This window comes from Sipha flava, unplaced genomic scaffold, assembly GCF_003268045.1.
Source record: "Sipha flava isolate LNK unplaced genomic scaffold, YSA_version1 591_pilon_pilon, whole genome shotgun sequence".
Lineage (NCBI taxonomy): Eukaryota > Metazoa > Arthropoda > Insecta > Hemiptera > Aphididae > Sipha > Sipha flava.
In genome coordinates, this window is record NW_020273570.1 from 189,747 (window position 1) to 204,094 (window position 14,348).

Sequence of the window (14,348 nt, forward strand, 5' to 3'; positions counted from 1 at the left end):
CACGTTATTTTTATTTAATAATCTTAAAAACATGTTTAGTACCTACCTATCTGTATTAATATACCAAAAGATGGTATTTATTTTGACATTTTATATACTTTTGGCACCTATTACATAATTCTATTCATCAGTACCTAATAGTTTAATTATATGTATAGAAAATCTATTGGCTATTTCCTGTATTTAATAATATGATTTTTATTATTTTAAACCATTTACTGGGTATTTATAGAGATATTGAAAAATAATAAAAATAATACTTAATAATAACTTTTAACTCAACTAAGTTTTAAAAAAAATTAGGTTAACTATTAACTTAAAAATTTTTAAAATCTTCAATTAACTTAACTCGGTTAAAAATTAACATTAACTTGTCCAGGCTTGGTGAAATATTATATCTATTATACTTATTGTGTGTATATATAAATATTGTTAGTTTTCCCTTTAAATTGAGTGTACATAATCTTATGTTAAATTTTCTAATTTGGTAGATATTGTTTGATTAACAATTAATTATTGGTTATAATTCATAGACAATAATAAATTAATTAATATTATTGATACTATTATTGCTTATTAAAGGTGAACTTGACAATGATGACGATGGTGAAGGATCATTGACGTCAAATGAGGATGGTATTGGGTCTGCAGCTGATGGACTTCAACGACCAGAAAACTCATACTACTATAATTATCATAGACAACAGCAACAGGAATACATGCAACAACAACAACTACTGTCACCAAAAATCTTGATTATGCAACCCATACTGCGGTTTCTCCAGCTTCTGTGTGAAAACCACAATCGTGATCTACAAGTATGTCTTAACGGTTACATTATATTAAAACCATTTATCACAAATAATTATACTCATATCATACTAACCATTTAAGTTTTATTTTATTAATGTTCAATGATTATCACAACAATATTAATTTTATATTTACTATTACGAAATATTAATAATTATTATTTTCCTTTATTAGAACTTGTTGCGCAATCAAAACAATAAAGTTAACTATAACTTGGTGTCTGAGACTTTGATGTTTTTGGATTGCATATGTGGTTCAACAACTGGTGGCCTAGGACTATTGGGTTTATATATCAACGAAAACAATGTGTCACTCATTAATCAAACGCTGGAAACGCTTACGGAATACTGCCAGGTTAGGATTAATTAATTATTATAATATTTTATAAATTACAAAATGTATTTAATTATATAAGCGCATGTCACTCATTTTCATAAATATTTTTATAATACTATATATTTAATTTAGGGACCCTGTCATGACAATCAAAACTGTATCGCTACACACGAATCCAATGGGTTAGACATTATCACAGCGCTTATACTGAATGATATCAATCCTTTGGGTAAAACACGTATGGATCTAGTACTGGAGCTGAAGAACAATGCATCTAAATTACTGTTGGCTATCATGGAAAGTCGAGGTGACGGCGAAAATGCTGAACGTATTCTCTACAATATGAATCCTAAGCAATTGGTAATTAAATATTTCATATTATAATGTTATGAGATATTTTAATATTATAACCTTATGGAATAATACTTCACGTGTGATTATTAGTTTCTATTGTTCTATTGTTATTTTGTTATAGTTATGTAATTGTTATTACCATTCTCATTGCAGGTCGATGTGGCATGTCGGGCATACTATCAACAAAATTATGATTCGTCGTCCTCATTGGCTCGCCGTCGCCGTCTTGGTAGTAAGTCAGCATCCGCTTACGGTGTCGTCGATGATGACGACGATGTTAGCGAAGATGAAGATGATGATGAGGATGATGACCACGATGGCTGCGATGAAGACAACTGTGATGATGAAAATGTACGGCTCAGAGAAGGAGTGTCCACCCGTCGTGGTCGCAGTACTAGTGCCTTTCTTAATAATAGTGCTGAAGGTGACGATGACGATGATGACGATGATGATGGTGCTGTCTCTCCGAAAGAGGTACGAAACAACTCAAATAGTATCTGATTAAAATGTGATCACATGCATAAGATTATATATAAACAATAAATATATAAATATTATAAAATTATATTTAACTGGCCGATTTGAGCTTAATTTTTTTAGACCTTGTTTTTTTTTTATCTTAAACACTTATAGGTAGGCCACAATATTTACATATTGTGTCATCAGCTAGCTCAGCACAATAAAGAATTGGCTGGATTGTTAAGACCCAACAGCCTATATTGTAGTGAAGTCGAGAATGGACAAGCGGCAAGTGGACAAAACCAACAAGAGCAGCAACAACAACAGCAACAATTACTACAACAGCAAAACCAAGTGGATCCTCGAGTTAACCGAGCGCTGGTGTATTATGCATCGCATACAGCTCAGATTGAGGTATCATTATAGTAAATTAATCTGATTTTTATTCTTGTTAGAGGCTATTGCAATAATAATATAATTTTATAATGTCATTGTGTCGGTCATGAGATAATAAGTAGTTATATAGTAACTACATAATATTTTGTTTTTAGATTGTTCGTCATGATAGGACTCTAGAACAAATAGTATTTCCCATACCAGAAATTTGCTATTACCTAACCCGTGATACAAAAATTAAAATTTACAACACGGCTGAACGTGACGATCAAGGATCAAAAGTATCAGACTTTTTTGAAAAAACCGATGATATGTTTAATGAAATGATGTGGCAAAAAAAGCTGAGAGGTAATTTTTCAAAAATATTAATCACAGTATTACACCATCACTAAATTATATGCCGCTGAATATATGCATGTTTTATGTTATAGCTCGACCATCTCTATTCTGGGTCAGCAGCTACATGTCTTTGTGGAGCAATATTCTGTTTAATTGTGCTGTTATCATCAATCTGATTGTTGCGTTTTTCTATCCATTCGATCACGACGGAATCGATCGGAACGATGGTGTTAACAACGACAGTGGTCAACAACGCAGAATGATAAATGGTAAGTCAAATGTACCATTTATGATTCTATATCTAATTTGTATGTATCCTGATAGAGAGGTTTACCAATACATGGTTTTAAACAGAGTTGATATGTTTAAAGGATTTAGTTTTAAACAGTAGTTTAAAACATGTTTTAATCATTTAATTTAATCAAATGCCATTTTGTTAAAATAGTTTAAACCATTTGATTTAAACCATGTAAAAAAAAAAGTTGTTTTAAACAGAAAAAAATATCATTTTTGGCCTATCATTTACCATCTACAAGTTTTATTTGATTTTCTGCAATAGTTAATTCATTATTTGATTTTTTATTGTTAAGTGATTAATCGAAAATTCAGTGTAATACCTACATTTTAACTTTTAAGATACACTATATTTCTATAAGTTAATTAGAGAATGATTCTAGTAGTCAATGGATACTGTAAAATATTAAATTAGTTATATTAATAAGTTCCATCCCTTATGATAGTAACAAAATAATTAAATACCTATAAAGAATATATAAAGTTTAAACAGTTATTTTACAACTCGGTTTTATAAATAAAGATAAAATAAAACAAGACAAACATTTAGAACAAGTTTAAAAAGTACAATACATTTTACCAATATATATAACTCTAATATCAATAAATATTAATCAATATTAAGAATTAAGATCTTAGGTGTTTTTGAATCTAAGGTCCTTTTGAAAAATAGAAAACGCAGAAACACGAATTTACATTCTAACACTTATAATCACAATAATAATAAAACAATATTATTGCATGGATACTAGGATATAATGCTTAATGTTATGTATTTTATTAGTATAGTATTTATTTGTAAATAAATGATTCTATTAATTGTTATAGTATTAAAATATATCCAACGACTAATAAGTAATAGTCAAGATCAAGTCTACAGTAGTCACTATTATAAAAAAAAAAAACTTTTACGTACACCTGCATTAGTTATTATCACTTATTCTTAACTTTAAATTACAATATACTTATTTTTATTTTTATAATTTATTTACATTTCAAACATAGTACATACTTCTGTTATTACATTTTTACTATTTAGTATTTGTAGTATTTTATTACTTTTTATTTATTATTAATAACTAAAAAGTAATAACATAATTAAGAAAAAAAACCAAATAGAAGAAAAAGCAATAAAAAGCAGGTTTTGGGGAAAAAAGCAAAAAAAAGTTTACTTCATTGAAATCAGAACGATTCAAAACGTACTTATATATAAGAATTATTTTTTATCATATTCCCTTCAAAAAAAGCATTTCCTACAGAATCCTATCCCTAGTTATTAGTGCTATTTATTATTTTTAATTTAAACAATATTTTCAAGACTCTCACTTCCACACAGCTGTTGGCTTGGAAGTGACCAACTACTGTATTCTGAAAATATTAAAATTTGTATTGAAAACTATTAGTTGGAAAATAAATATATTATTATTATTATTACTTATTACTTACTCGTATTACTTATTAGTTTTACGCCGTAGACACGTAGCTAATTGCTACTATATTTAATATTATATTAAATAATTTTTTATAATACTCATTTAAGTTTATATATTATATTATAAATAAACTTTTACCAATCATTTTATTTCGTTTAAAATTCGATTATAATGTGTTTTAAAAATGTTTAAAATAATTAAAAAAAAATAATTGGAATAAACATGTTTTAAACGATTAAAACTGTTTTTTTTTTGTTTTTTATAAAAAAAAAACATGTTTTTTATCAACTCTGGCCTTAAGACGTAATGTGAAAGTCTATGTTTTATTTGAGAAATTATACTTTAAATCAAAGTTTCTCAACCTTTGTATTATAGCGACACACTATTAAAATATTTCATACTTTGTGACTCACAATAATAAAAATAGAAATGATGAGTAATATTAAATATTTATTATTAATTGATAATGTAAACTTAAAAATAGGTAACAAAGAAAAATATAACATAAAACAGCATTTAAATGAGAAATTTGCAACTGATATTTCTTACATAATGTATCAATACATGGTAAAATCTTCGACAAAGCTACTATTAACTCTTCTCCGACATTAATTAATCTTTCCCTTTTTTTTTTTTTTGTTTTTAATTTCGTTCAATGCAAAAAAGCTATCTCGCTATATGACGTTGAAAATGGTAATAACACGGAAAGTGCCAATTTTGTTAAACTTGGATATTCTTTTTTTGTGTAAATCCAAAATTCGCCTAGCCCGAGCTCATTAAACTTCATTTGAACAGAGCCATCGTTTATTAATTCTGTAAGTTCTTCTTTCTCTTTTAATAAAATATATGAGGTTTCTAAACTTGGATTAAATGGATTTCTCACCCAATCAAACATTTTAAAATTCCAGCGAAGAAAAGTTATCAATTAATAAAACTCTCGGCAATTAAATAATTTTTTTTTTTTAAGCTAACGATTAGGCAATACAAAAACTAGCTTCTTGTGCCTAATCTAAAATGTTCACTGATTTCACAAATTGATTTGATTGTAGTTTTTTAGAATCCCAAAGCCATTAGAATTACGATAATGATAAAATTGATTTAATGTCAATAGCTGATAATCTATTTTTATTCATTACAGAAATTATATCTAATACCTTTTAATTTTTGTAATAAATGTCAATAATGTTTGTACATTTTGTGTCATTTAATACTAGTACTTTACGCGACACATTTGGACTTACCCGGCGATACACCGGTTGAGAAATACTGCTTTAGATAGTAAATATTTTTATCAATGACAAAAATAGGCACGTTTAGGTAATTATTTTTTACCAGGAGTACTAATAGAAAGTTGTAAAATATCTTTAGTATCGGTATATTACTCTCATATCTCATATTTATATGTTGCTGCAGCATTAGGAGGACATATTTCGGCAGCAGTATGGCTTGGGTTGTTAGCTTCGATTTGTGCGGCTTCGTTTTTGTTGTGGGCTCGAGTTGATGAAAATGCAGATGACATCGACGACGAGGAAGAAGACGACGATGAAGATGAAGATGATGGTGGAGAAAATAGCGGTACAGATCGAAAACAACAGCAGCAGCGAAAAACGTCTCTCCGTCGTAAACAACGGCGACGGCGTAGACGAAGACGTACGTTGCTCACAACCAGGACTAGCCGCCGAAGGTGGACAGCCGCAGTGCGTACTACTTTAGTAGTCACTGCCATTCTCCGATTGATCTTGTCTGTCGGCCCGGAACCTACTTTGTGGCTGTTAGGTGCAATCACGGTATGTCCATGCTCTATTATACAGGTTGCCTCTACGCACTCTTTTATTTTCATCCAACACTCATCGATATATCTAAATCAATGCTTCTCAACGGGAGTGATATCGTCCTCCGGTGGGCAGTGAAGGAGTACCAATGGGCGGTGGTCTCGTTTTGGACGATTGGGGGAACGGTGAACTTTTTTTCTGTTCAAAGCAACTTACCAAGAATTATTTGTAATTGCTTTCCGTTCATCGATTTCTAAAATAAATTCGTGATTATGAAATATAAACTACATATATCAGAGGTAGTGCGTTATTATCTAATAACAAAAAAAAAAAGAAATCGATAAGACATCGTCAAAAGAGGAGATTTACGGTTTCATCTCATAAATTTAAACCAAACGAAAAAAAATTGGCTTTGAATCACCGAACATTTCATTGATCAATACATTTCAAACCATTTAAATTATCCTTTTAAATTATATTTGAACATAAATTTTACATTTCATTTTTATTATATTCAAATTTTTAGCTTTATTATTTATTATTCAATTATAAACATTTTATGTATACTATTTTTATTTTTATTTTAATGAAGTGAAGGGTGGGGGGCGTTGAAAATCATTTTACTTCTTAGATGGGGGGGAGGTGGCAGTTTGAAAAAGGTTGAGAAGCACTGATCTAAATTTAAGAAATTAAATCATGAACTGTGTTTTATGTTTTGTTAATTACCGCAGGTTGTAATGAAAAGCGTGCATATAATCAGTATCATGGGTAATCAGGGTACATTCACTAAACGCCTGGGCGAAATATTGGTTTCAGCAGAGATACTTTATCATCTGATGTACATTATGTTTTGCGTGCTTGGTCTATGTATGCATCCGTTCTTCTACAGCGTTTTGGTTAGTTATCAATAATATAAAATCTGATTAATTTTACTATGTTAGACTCGACGTAAATTTTACTTATTATATAGTTATTAGACGTCGTGTATCGAGAAGAAACATTGTTGAACGTCATACGGTCAGTCACACGTAATGGTCGATCTATCATATTGACCGCCGTCTTGGCTCTCATATTAGTTTACCTGTTTTCAATAATCGGGTACATGTTCTTCAAAGATGATTTCCTCGTACAAGTCGATGACGACGTTGTATTTGGTGAGCATAATTATACTATATTTTATAGTGCTATTATCATTAGATTATATTATGAAAGTAACAGAGTTATTTCCGGTACTATTCCAAAATACACATTTTTAACACAACAATAATTGTTATAGAATATAATTATTATAATCCTGAGATACTATAGAAAACAATAAAAAAAAAAATTAAAATAAAAAACTACAGAAATATTTGTTTTACTTCACTGGACATAACCATTTTATAACTCATCTAGATGTAATAATTTTTCTTTAATTATATTCGTACATATTATATTTTATTTCTAACGCGTTCATTATGTGTATTACCAAAACATTTTAACGACAGATATAATGTACGATTGTTACCCTTCTATTAACGAAATTAATTTTAGTATTTTATGATTTAAAAATTTACACCTTGGCAAAAATTAAAGTCAGAAGAAAGGCAAATTATCATGAATCTATAGTAGAAAGAATATAGCAACTTAACATATTTTTAGCATTAAATTGTAATTTATCATAGTATATACTTATTAATGTTTACTTTTATGCATAGAAAATGGTGATAGTAACGAACAGACCTGTTCAGCGACGATGGTAGGAGAAAATGTTGACTGCAATGATGCTAACAGTTTGACAAGATCATCATTGTTAGTAGATGCAGGAGGAGGTGACAGAAAAGAAAGAGCTTGCGACTCGTTAATTATGTGTATTGTTACGACGTTAAATCAAGGTCTAAGAAATGGTGGAGGTATAGGTGATATACTTCGTGCTCCCAGTAGTCAAGTAAGCAACCGTCTATAATATTATAAATAATTATATTTAATTTAAATTATTTCACCTTATATAGGAACCTCTTTTTGTGGCTCGTGTCGTGTATGATCTTCTGTTCTTCTTTATTGTCATCATTATCGTTTTAAACTTAATTTTCGGTGTCATCATCGATACGTTCGCAGACCTGCGTAGCGAAAAGCAAGAAAAAGAGCAAATACTGAAAAATACTTGTTTCGTATGTGGTACGTATTCATCCTTCACTTCTACACCTATATCATACATTATATTGCAATGTCATGTTTTCTAATTCATCGTGTAAGGATAAAATACTAATTTTGTATTTGCATAAAAGTAATTAATTGAATAGTGTTTATGATCACTATTTACGCTTAAGTGGTGATGTGTCTATTATTTAATTACAATAATTTATATTTTGCAGGTCTAAACAGATCTGCGTTTGATAATAAGACCGTGAGCTTCGAAGAACATATAAAGTGTGAGCATAATATGTGGCACTATCTGTACTTTATCGTTTTGGTAAAAGTCAAGGACCCCACGGAGTTTACTGGGCCTGAGAGTTACGTATATGCCATGGTCAAGGTGTGTTGATATACATTCTATATATGATGAAAATTGATTATTAATTTATCATTATGTTATTGTAAAATCCTTATAGGATCGCAATCTAGACTGGTTCCCACGATTGCGAGCTATGTCTCTGTTAATGGCGGCCCAGGTGGATAGTGAGGGTGAACAAGTTGAGCTTCGAGGCTTGCAGACCCAGTTGGAGATGACACAGACTTTAGTGGCTCTGCTGTCACAGCAGCTGTCCGAGCTTAAGGAACAGGTATGTCAATGATTCCTTGTCATTAAAAAATAATTTACCCAGATTAGTGATGTGCGGCCATTGATTATTCCATATTTGATACCTTAAAAATATTTTAAACTATTATGTAAAGTTATTGTACTATTTTTAGACACTTTTGTACTTCGTGGACTAATTATTTAATTTTCAATATACACTCGTAAATTGTAATAAGATACAATGTTTATTTAATTTAATTTTTCTAAATTAATGGAATTATTTTTAAATTACATTTTTTTGTATATTATTTAGATGACAGAACAGCGAAAACAGCGGCAACGAATCGGACTATTGAATTCTACCAATGCATATTATGGTGTTGGTGGTGGTAATGCTGGTGTTTTTCGTCAACAACAAATGGGCATGATGTGATACGCATGTTTTAAATTTTTCTACGATAATATAGATGTATATTATATAAAATAATTTAAAACAATATGCGCTCAGAAACGTTTGTGATAACAGCAATAGTTATGGGGTTAGCAATAAAATAAATACTTAAATGAAGAAGTGATTATAATTTTAAAAAGTTATTAATGCTATAATTATTAGTGTAGTTAATTGTTATTGTTTAAAAAAAAATATCAGATACATTTTAAAGTCTGACATTTTTTTTAATGTAGTACAGGGTAGTTATATTTGTTTGTAAAAAAATTATCGTGAGAAATTTTAAAGTTTAATATTGTTAAAACATGTTATAGACAAATGTAATAATATATTTTATAGTTTAGTACCTATTTATATTAACAACGACTATGCTGCAATATTATTTTTATTTATGTACTGTGTTAATGAAGAATTTTTGTGAATTATATACCATTTAAAAATAGTTAATTATTAGATATTATACATTCCATAATGTTAACCGCTTTAATATCTGTAATTTATAGTTCTTTGATTGTTTTATGTATATTGTTCTTCTTTTGTTATAAAAAAATCATAAGGGGCTTTATTCTATCACTGTTGTTGCTTAGTTTTATCTTTCTGTGTTGATAAAAAGTAATCCATGTATGAGTACTAGGGTTAGTTTATAATTATTAAAATAGTTTTTTTTATGGTAATCCATTAATCAGGGTTATTGGGATAAATCACTAATTTTTTTATTATGTATTGAAAAAAAATAATTAACTTGTTTCGATATTTTTAAATATATGTTAATATCTCTATAATTTCCATAATCTGGTAAAATATATGATCACATAATGGTAATATTATAAATTCACTAGAAACAATTTTTTTTTCAAGTTTAATATTTCATATAAGTAAATGTTAAATCTGTTTAACTATTAAAAATTTAAAAATAAAAAAATATTAAGTCACTTAAACTGTTTTTGTAAAAAAATCTACATACAATTTAAATAGATTTTTAAATTTTTTAAAATTGCAATTTCATATTTATTAAAGTTGATACTTTTTTTTCTAAACATAAAGGAATGCAATATAAAATAATATTAAAACACATTTTTTGTCAATTATAATTTTTACCACTTCTTAATGTAATTAATTTATTAATCTGAAATATTATATATACAATATATACAATCTAAATTCTGCTCAACTAATGAACGCATGTATTGGTCTCAAATTGACCACACACATTATGTTTATAATGATACACTTTGCTCGCTTAACTGGTTTTAATAGCTGTAAGGTTTCATTAAAATAAAATTATTATGCTTTGTGTGATTTGTAATGACAAAATATTTCAAAGCATTTATATTCAATGTTCCATATGTAAAGAGTTTTTTTACTTTGGATATGCAGGTTATAAATAAGTGAATATTAGAAAATTGAACAAAGTAACAAGAGCTTCCTGGTCTTGTTCAAATTCTAAAACAACAAAAAATTCTGATTTAGTATGTAAATCACCTTTGCTAATTAAATAATTAACAGAATAATCAGAGGAAACATTAAAAAGAGTAATTGAATCTGTTAACTTTATGAACTCCCAATTTGATTGCATTGAATAACAATTAAAAAATTAATATCGTCATTCTGTCAGCTTAAAAATAAAACCAAACGTATTGCAGAAGAAAATTTAAAAATTAATTAGAACTTTAAATTTTAAGTAAAATGTTCAACCTGCTTCACTAGAAAACAAACTTCGCACCGCCACTGATTATACCAACGTATAATATGTATTAATATAAATATTGTAATTTGAACTAACAAATTGTGCATTTTCTATTTGATTGTTTTTTTTTCTCTGTTTGTGATTTGAGTAGGTACCTACACAAATGGTCGAACTAAAATAAAGTTATAATAACAACCATTGTAAAATTCGAAAAATATAAAATATTTTGTTTCGATGGGCACTCATCTCGGAAGCTTATGTTATGCGTAGGCGTGCTCAGGGAAGGGGAGATTTAGGTGGTTCAAACCCCCCATGGATACCTGACAAGTATATAATATGTATTAACTCTTTATATATAATTATAATTATTGTATTTCCCAAGTCTAGATTTTTTTTTTATAATAATTTATTTATTAGGTATCATTTTCTCCTTATTAGTCTGTATTATTTGATATTGGTGGTGGTAACTATTATTATTCTACGACCGTGGTAACTGCCTACTAACTAGTTACTAGCACCTACAATCACGAATCACAAAATATAACTCTCAAGTTATCAATTTATCATATAATATCATATCACAGATTATTTTAATAATAATTATATCATTTATTCTTTATATAAATTTGTTTTTATCTGTGCAAAATTTTGAGTTTTGAAATTGTTTAATTTACAATTAAAATGTCGCATAATAAGATTATGAACATTTTTACCACTTCATCCACGAATGTCAGTGCTATTGCAGCCGATACACTTAAACGGAAACACGAATTGGAAACAAAAATTAGTCAAATGATCGATAATCAGGTAAGATAATAATTTTGAGTTTTTTGACTATTAAATTACACTATTCTTTAGCATAGAGCATAATTTGTTTAAAAAACCTCCTAAACTTGACTTTGTTTTATGGTTTTAATTTAATAAATGTTCTATACAACAAAAATGATGCTTTGTTTACTTATAATTTTTACATTTTAATTTAAAATGCATATTGATTATATAATATCAAAAATAACTTGTTCATGTGCATGTTCATTTTTCTTAAAAGTGAACATTTTCTATGAAAAAATGAACGTGTTTATTTACATTTTTTTAATTTATTTTTATAAATTATTTACCTGCATTCTGTATAAATGAGATATTTACAAAATATAATACTTATGTTTTAATTTATATTTAAAACCAATAATTAAACATATTGTAATTAATATTTATTATTTATACGTATACTTTTAAAATGGTACATCAAATTGAATGACATTAAATGTCGTAAATTAGATTAAAAATTAAAAACACCTCTTTACTCTCACAATGAGTAATAGTTCACTTTATTGATACTATGTTATATCGTAGTAAAGAAATACATATTTATTAAGGTTTTTTTTTTTTAAAAAAAAAGTTAAACCTGCAACCCACTATAAAAACGTTGAAAATATTACGATAAGCATTTACAACATAAATTTACTAGGATTAAAAATAACTGTAATTTTTATTGTAGTCAACATATAGTTACGTTTAGTAATCTAATCAGATTTGATTTATCTGATTAAACTGTGAAAAGAAGTCTTGATATCAGTAAAATCCAGTCTTAAATAATAATAATTATTACCTGTACTTATAAATTATAAACAATAATTATAGGTACATCACTCATGATTGCATTTTAAAATTAATTTTTTCGAATATAAAATAAGAATTTTTTTATAAGTACTTATTATAATGAATAAATTTTATTTACAACTTTATTTTACAAGTTACAATTATTTAATTGGGTTTATTTTATGGTTTTTCTTATCTGGATACTTACTTTAGGCATTTTTTATATTAAATAGTAAATAGAACGTATTTAGACTATCAACCATTGAGAAACACAGCGATTACTGAAATATAAATACCTATGTCCGATGTCAGCGACAGGTGTCCCCGTGGCCCGTATCAATATTTTGTGCGTTAAATAATATTATCTCATCTGTCTATAAATAAAATTAATAACCCGACAACAATCGAGACGTGTTTTTAGAAAAACCATGATGGGTCTGAGAAAAGTCAAAAACCATATTAATATTATGATAAAAATTTAAAATAATTTTAAATTCAACGTCATTTTGTTTGTATAAATAAATAAATAAATAAAAACGTCGACGAAAAAATATTGATGAAATGATAAATTATTTAAAATATGAATCTAAAAGTATAAAATGAAATATGCCCTAAAAACCAAAAAAACGCAAAATATGCGTTTATATGCACAATAAAATTTCAAAACTAGTAATTTCATAACCTAACCGTTTTATAGCTTTGTGAAAGCATATAACGTATTTGTTTCGCACTCTGCTATTTTTGTGAAAAAATTATTATTATATTATTATTAATTATTATATTATATTTATTATATTAAAATTATTATTTGTGCAAAAAAAATATGCAAATGCTACAAATCCTCTGCTCTACTAATGATAGTTTCATATCGATTTATTTCTATTTCATATTATATCACTTATATAACAGTTATTTTACGTTTTTTATTTGTAAAATTAATTGATATTCATTATGTTTTCATTCGAGTTGTAGTTGTATATGACTATAAGAAATCAAATATTTAAACTATTTAATAGAAAATATCCTTTATGTGTGAACCAGACTTGGGTAGTATTCCGAATACATTATTCGGAATACTGAAAGTATTCATTAAAGTATTTTGAATACCGTTAAATCATCACTTTTTAAATGATTTTATTACTTCTCCGTCGTATCTTGTATAAACTAATATCAGGTATTTATTATTGTTGTAAACAGTGGCGCACGCGGGGGGAGGTAAGAGGTTGTAACCCCCCGACATTTTCTCCGATGTCTAGGTTAAAATTTACAAATTTTACAAGTTTGAAATATGAATATAGTATTAAATACCTAATATCATTGATTATAGAATAGTCTATTCTATTATCAATGCTATTATTTAAGTCATAATATATTAAGGATTTGCATAATTTTGTTAATTGTGTTATATTTTTACCTTGACCATCTCCCCCCCCGAAAAAAAATCCTATGTGCGCCACTAGTTGTAAACCATAAACTATAACAGTTATGTAATATAAAAATACATTAAAATAACATATATTTAGCCTAAAATTTCAAATATTTCTATTGAGTGGACATCTTTTATTTTTATAGTATGAAAACTAAAAGTATTTTAAAAGTATTCGGAATACTTTTGAAGTATTCTAAATAATGTATTCGGAATAAAATTTGTATAAAATATTTGAATACATATTCAGAATACTATTTTTTGTAAGTATTC

The 14,348-nt window shown here is 27.4% G+C and overlaps 1 protein-coding gene across 2 annotated transcripts in view; it reads left to right on the forward strand.

Moving 5' to 3' along the window:
* The window catches only part of LOC112691291 (inositol 1,4,5-trisphosphate receptor), a 28,270-nt gene extending 18,737 nt beyond the window's left edge, over nucleotides 1–9,533 (forward strand). The window contains exons 35-49 of one of the 2 annotated variants that reach the window (XM_025565453.1): nucleotides 583–818; nucleotides 988–1,167; nucleotides 1,282–1,509; nucleotides 1,657–1,977; nucleotides 2,137–2,376; nucleotides 2,514–2,706; nucleotides 2,790–2,966; nucleotides 5,838–6,211; nucleotides 6,928–7,092; nucleotides 7,167–7,350; nucleotides 7,894–8,123; nucleotides 8,188–8,353; nucleotides 8,551–8,711; nucleotides 8,788–8,958; nucleotides 9,229–9,533. In XM_025565453.1, coding sequence (XP_025421238.1) covers nucleotides 583–818; nucleotides 988–1,167; nucleotides 1,282–1,509; nucleotides 1,657–1,977; nucleotides 2,137–2,376; nucleotides 2,514–2,706; nucleotides 2,790–2,966; nucleotides 5,838–6,211; nucleotides 6,928–7,092; nucleotides 7,167–7,350; nucleotides 7,894–8,123; nucleotides 8,188–8,353; nucleotides 8,551–8,711; nucleotides 8,788–8,958; nucleotides 9,229–9,348 — 3,146 coding nt within the window. In that variant the 3' untranslated portion in view covers nucleotides 9,349–9,533. The remainder of the gene's footprint in view (nucleotides 1–582; nucleotides 819–987; nucleotides 1,168–1,281; nucleotides 1,510–1,656; nucleotides 1,978–2,136; nucleotides 2,377–2,513; nucleotides 2,707–2,789; nucleotides 2,967–5,837; nucleotides 6,212–6,927; nucleotides 7,093–7,166; nucleotides 7,351–7,893; nucleotides 8,124–8,187; nucleotides 8,354–8,550; nucleotides 8,712–8,787; nucleotides 8,959–9,228) is intronic. The other variant, XM_025565452.1, reaches the window with a different exon arrangement.
* Nucleotides 9,534–14,348: the final 4,815 nt, after the last annotated feature.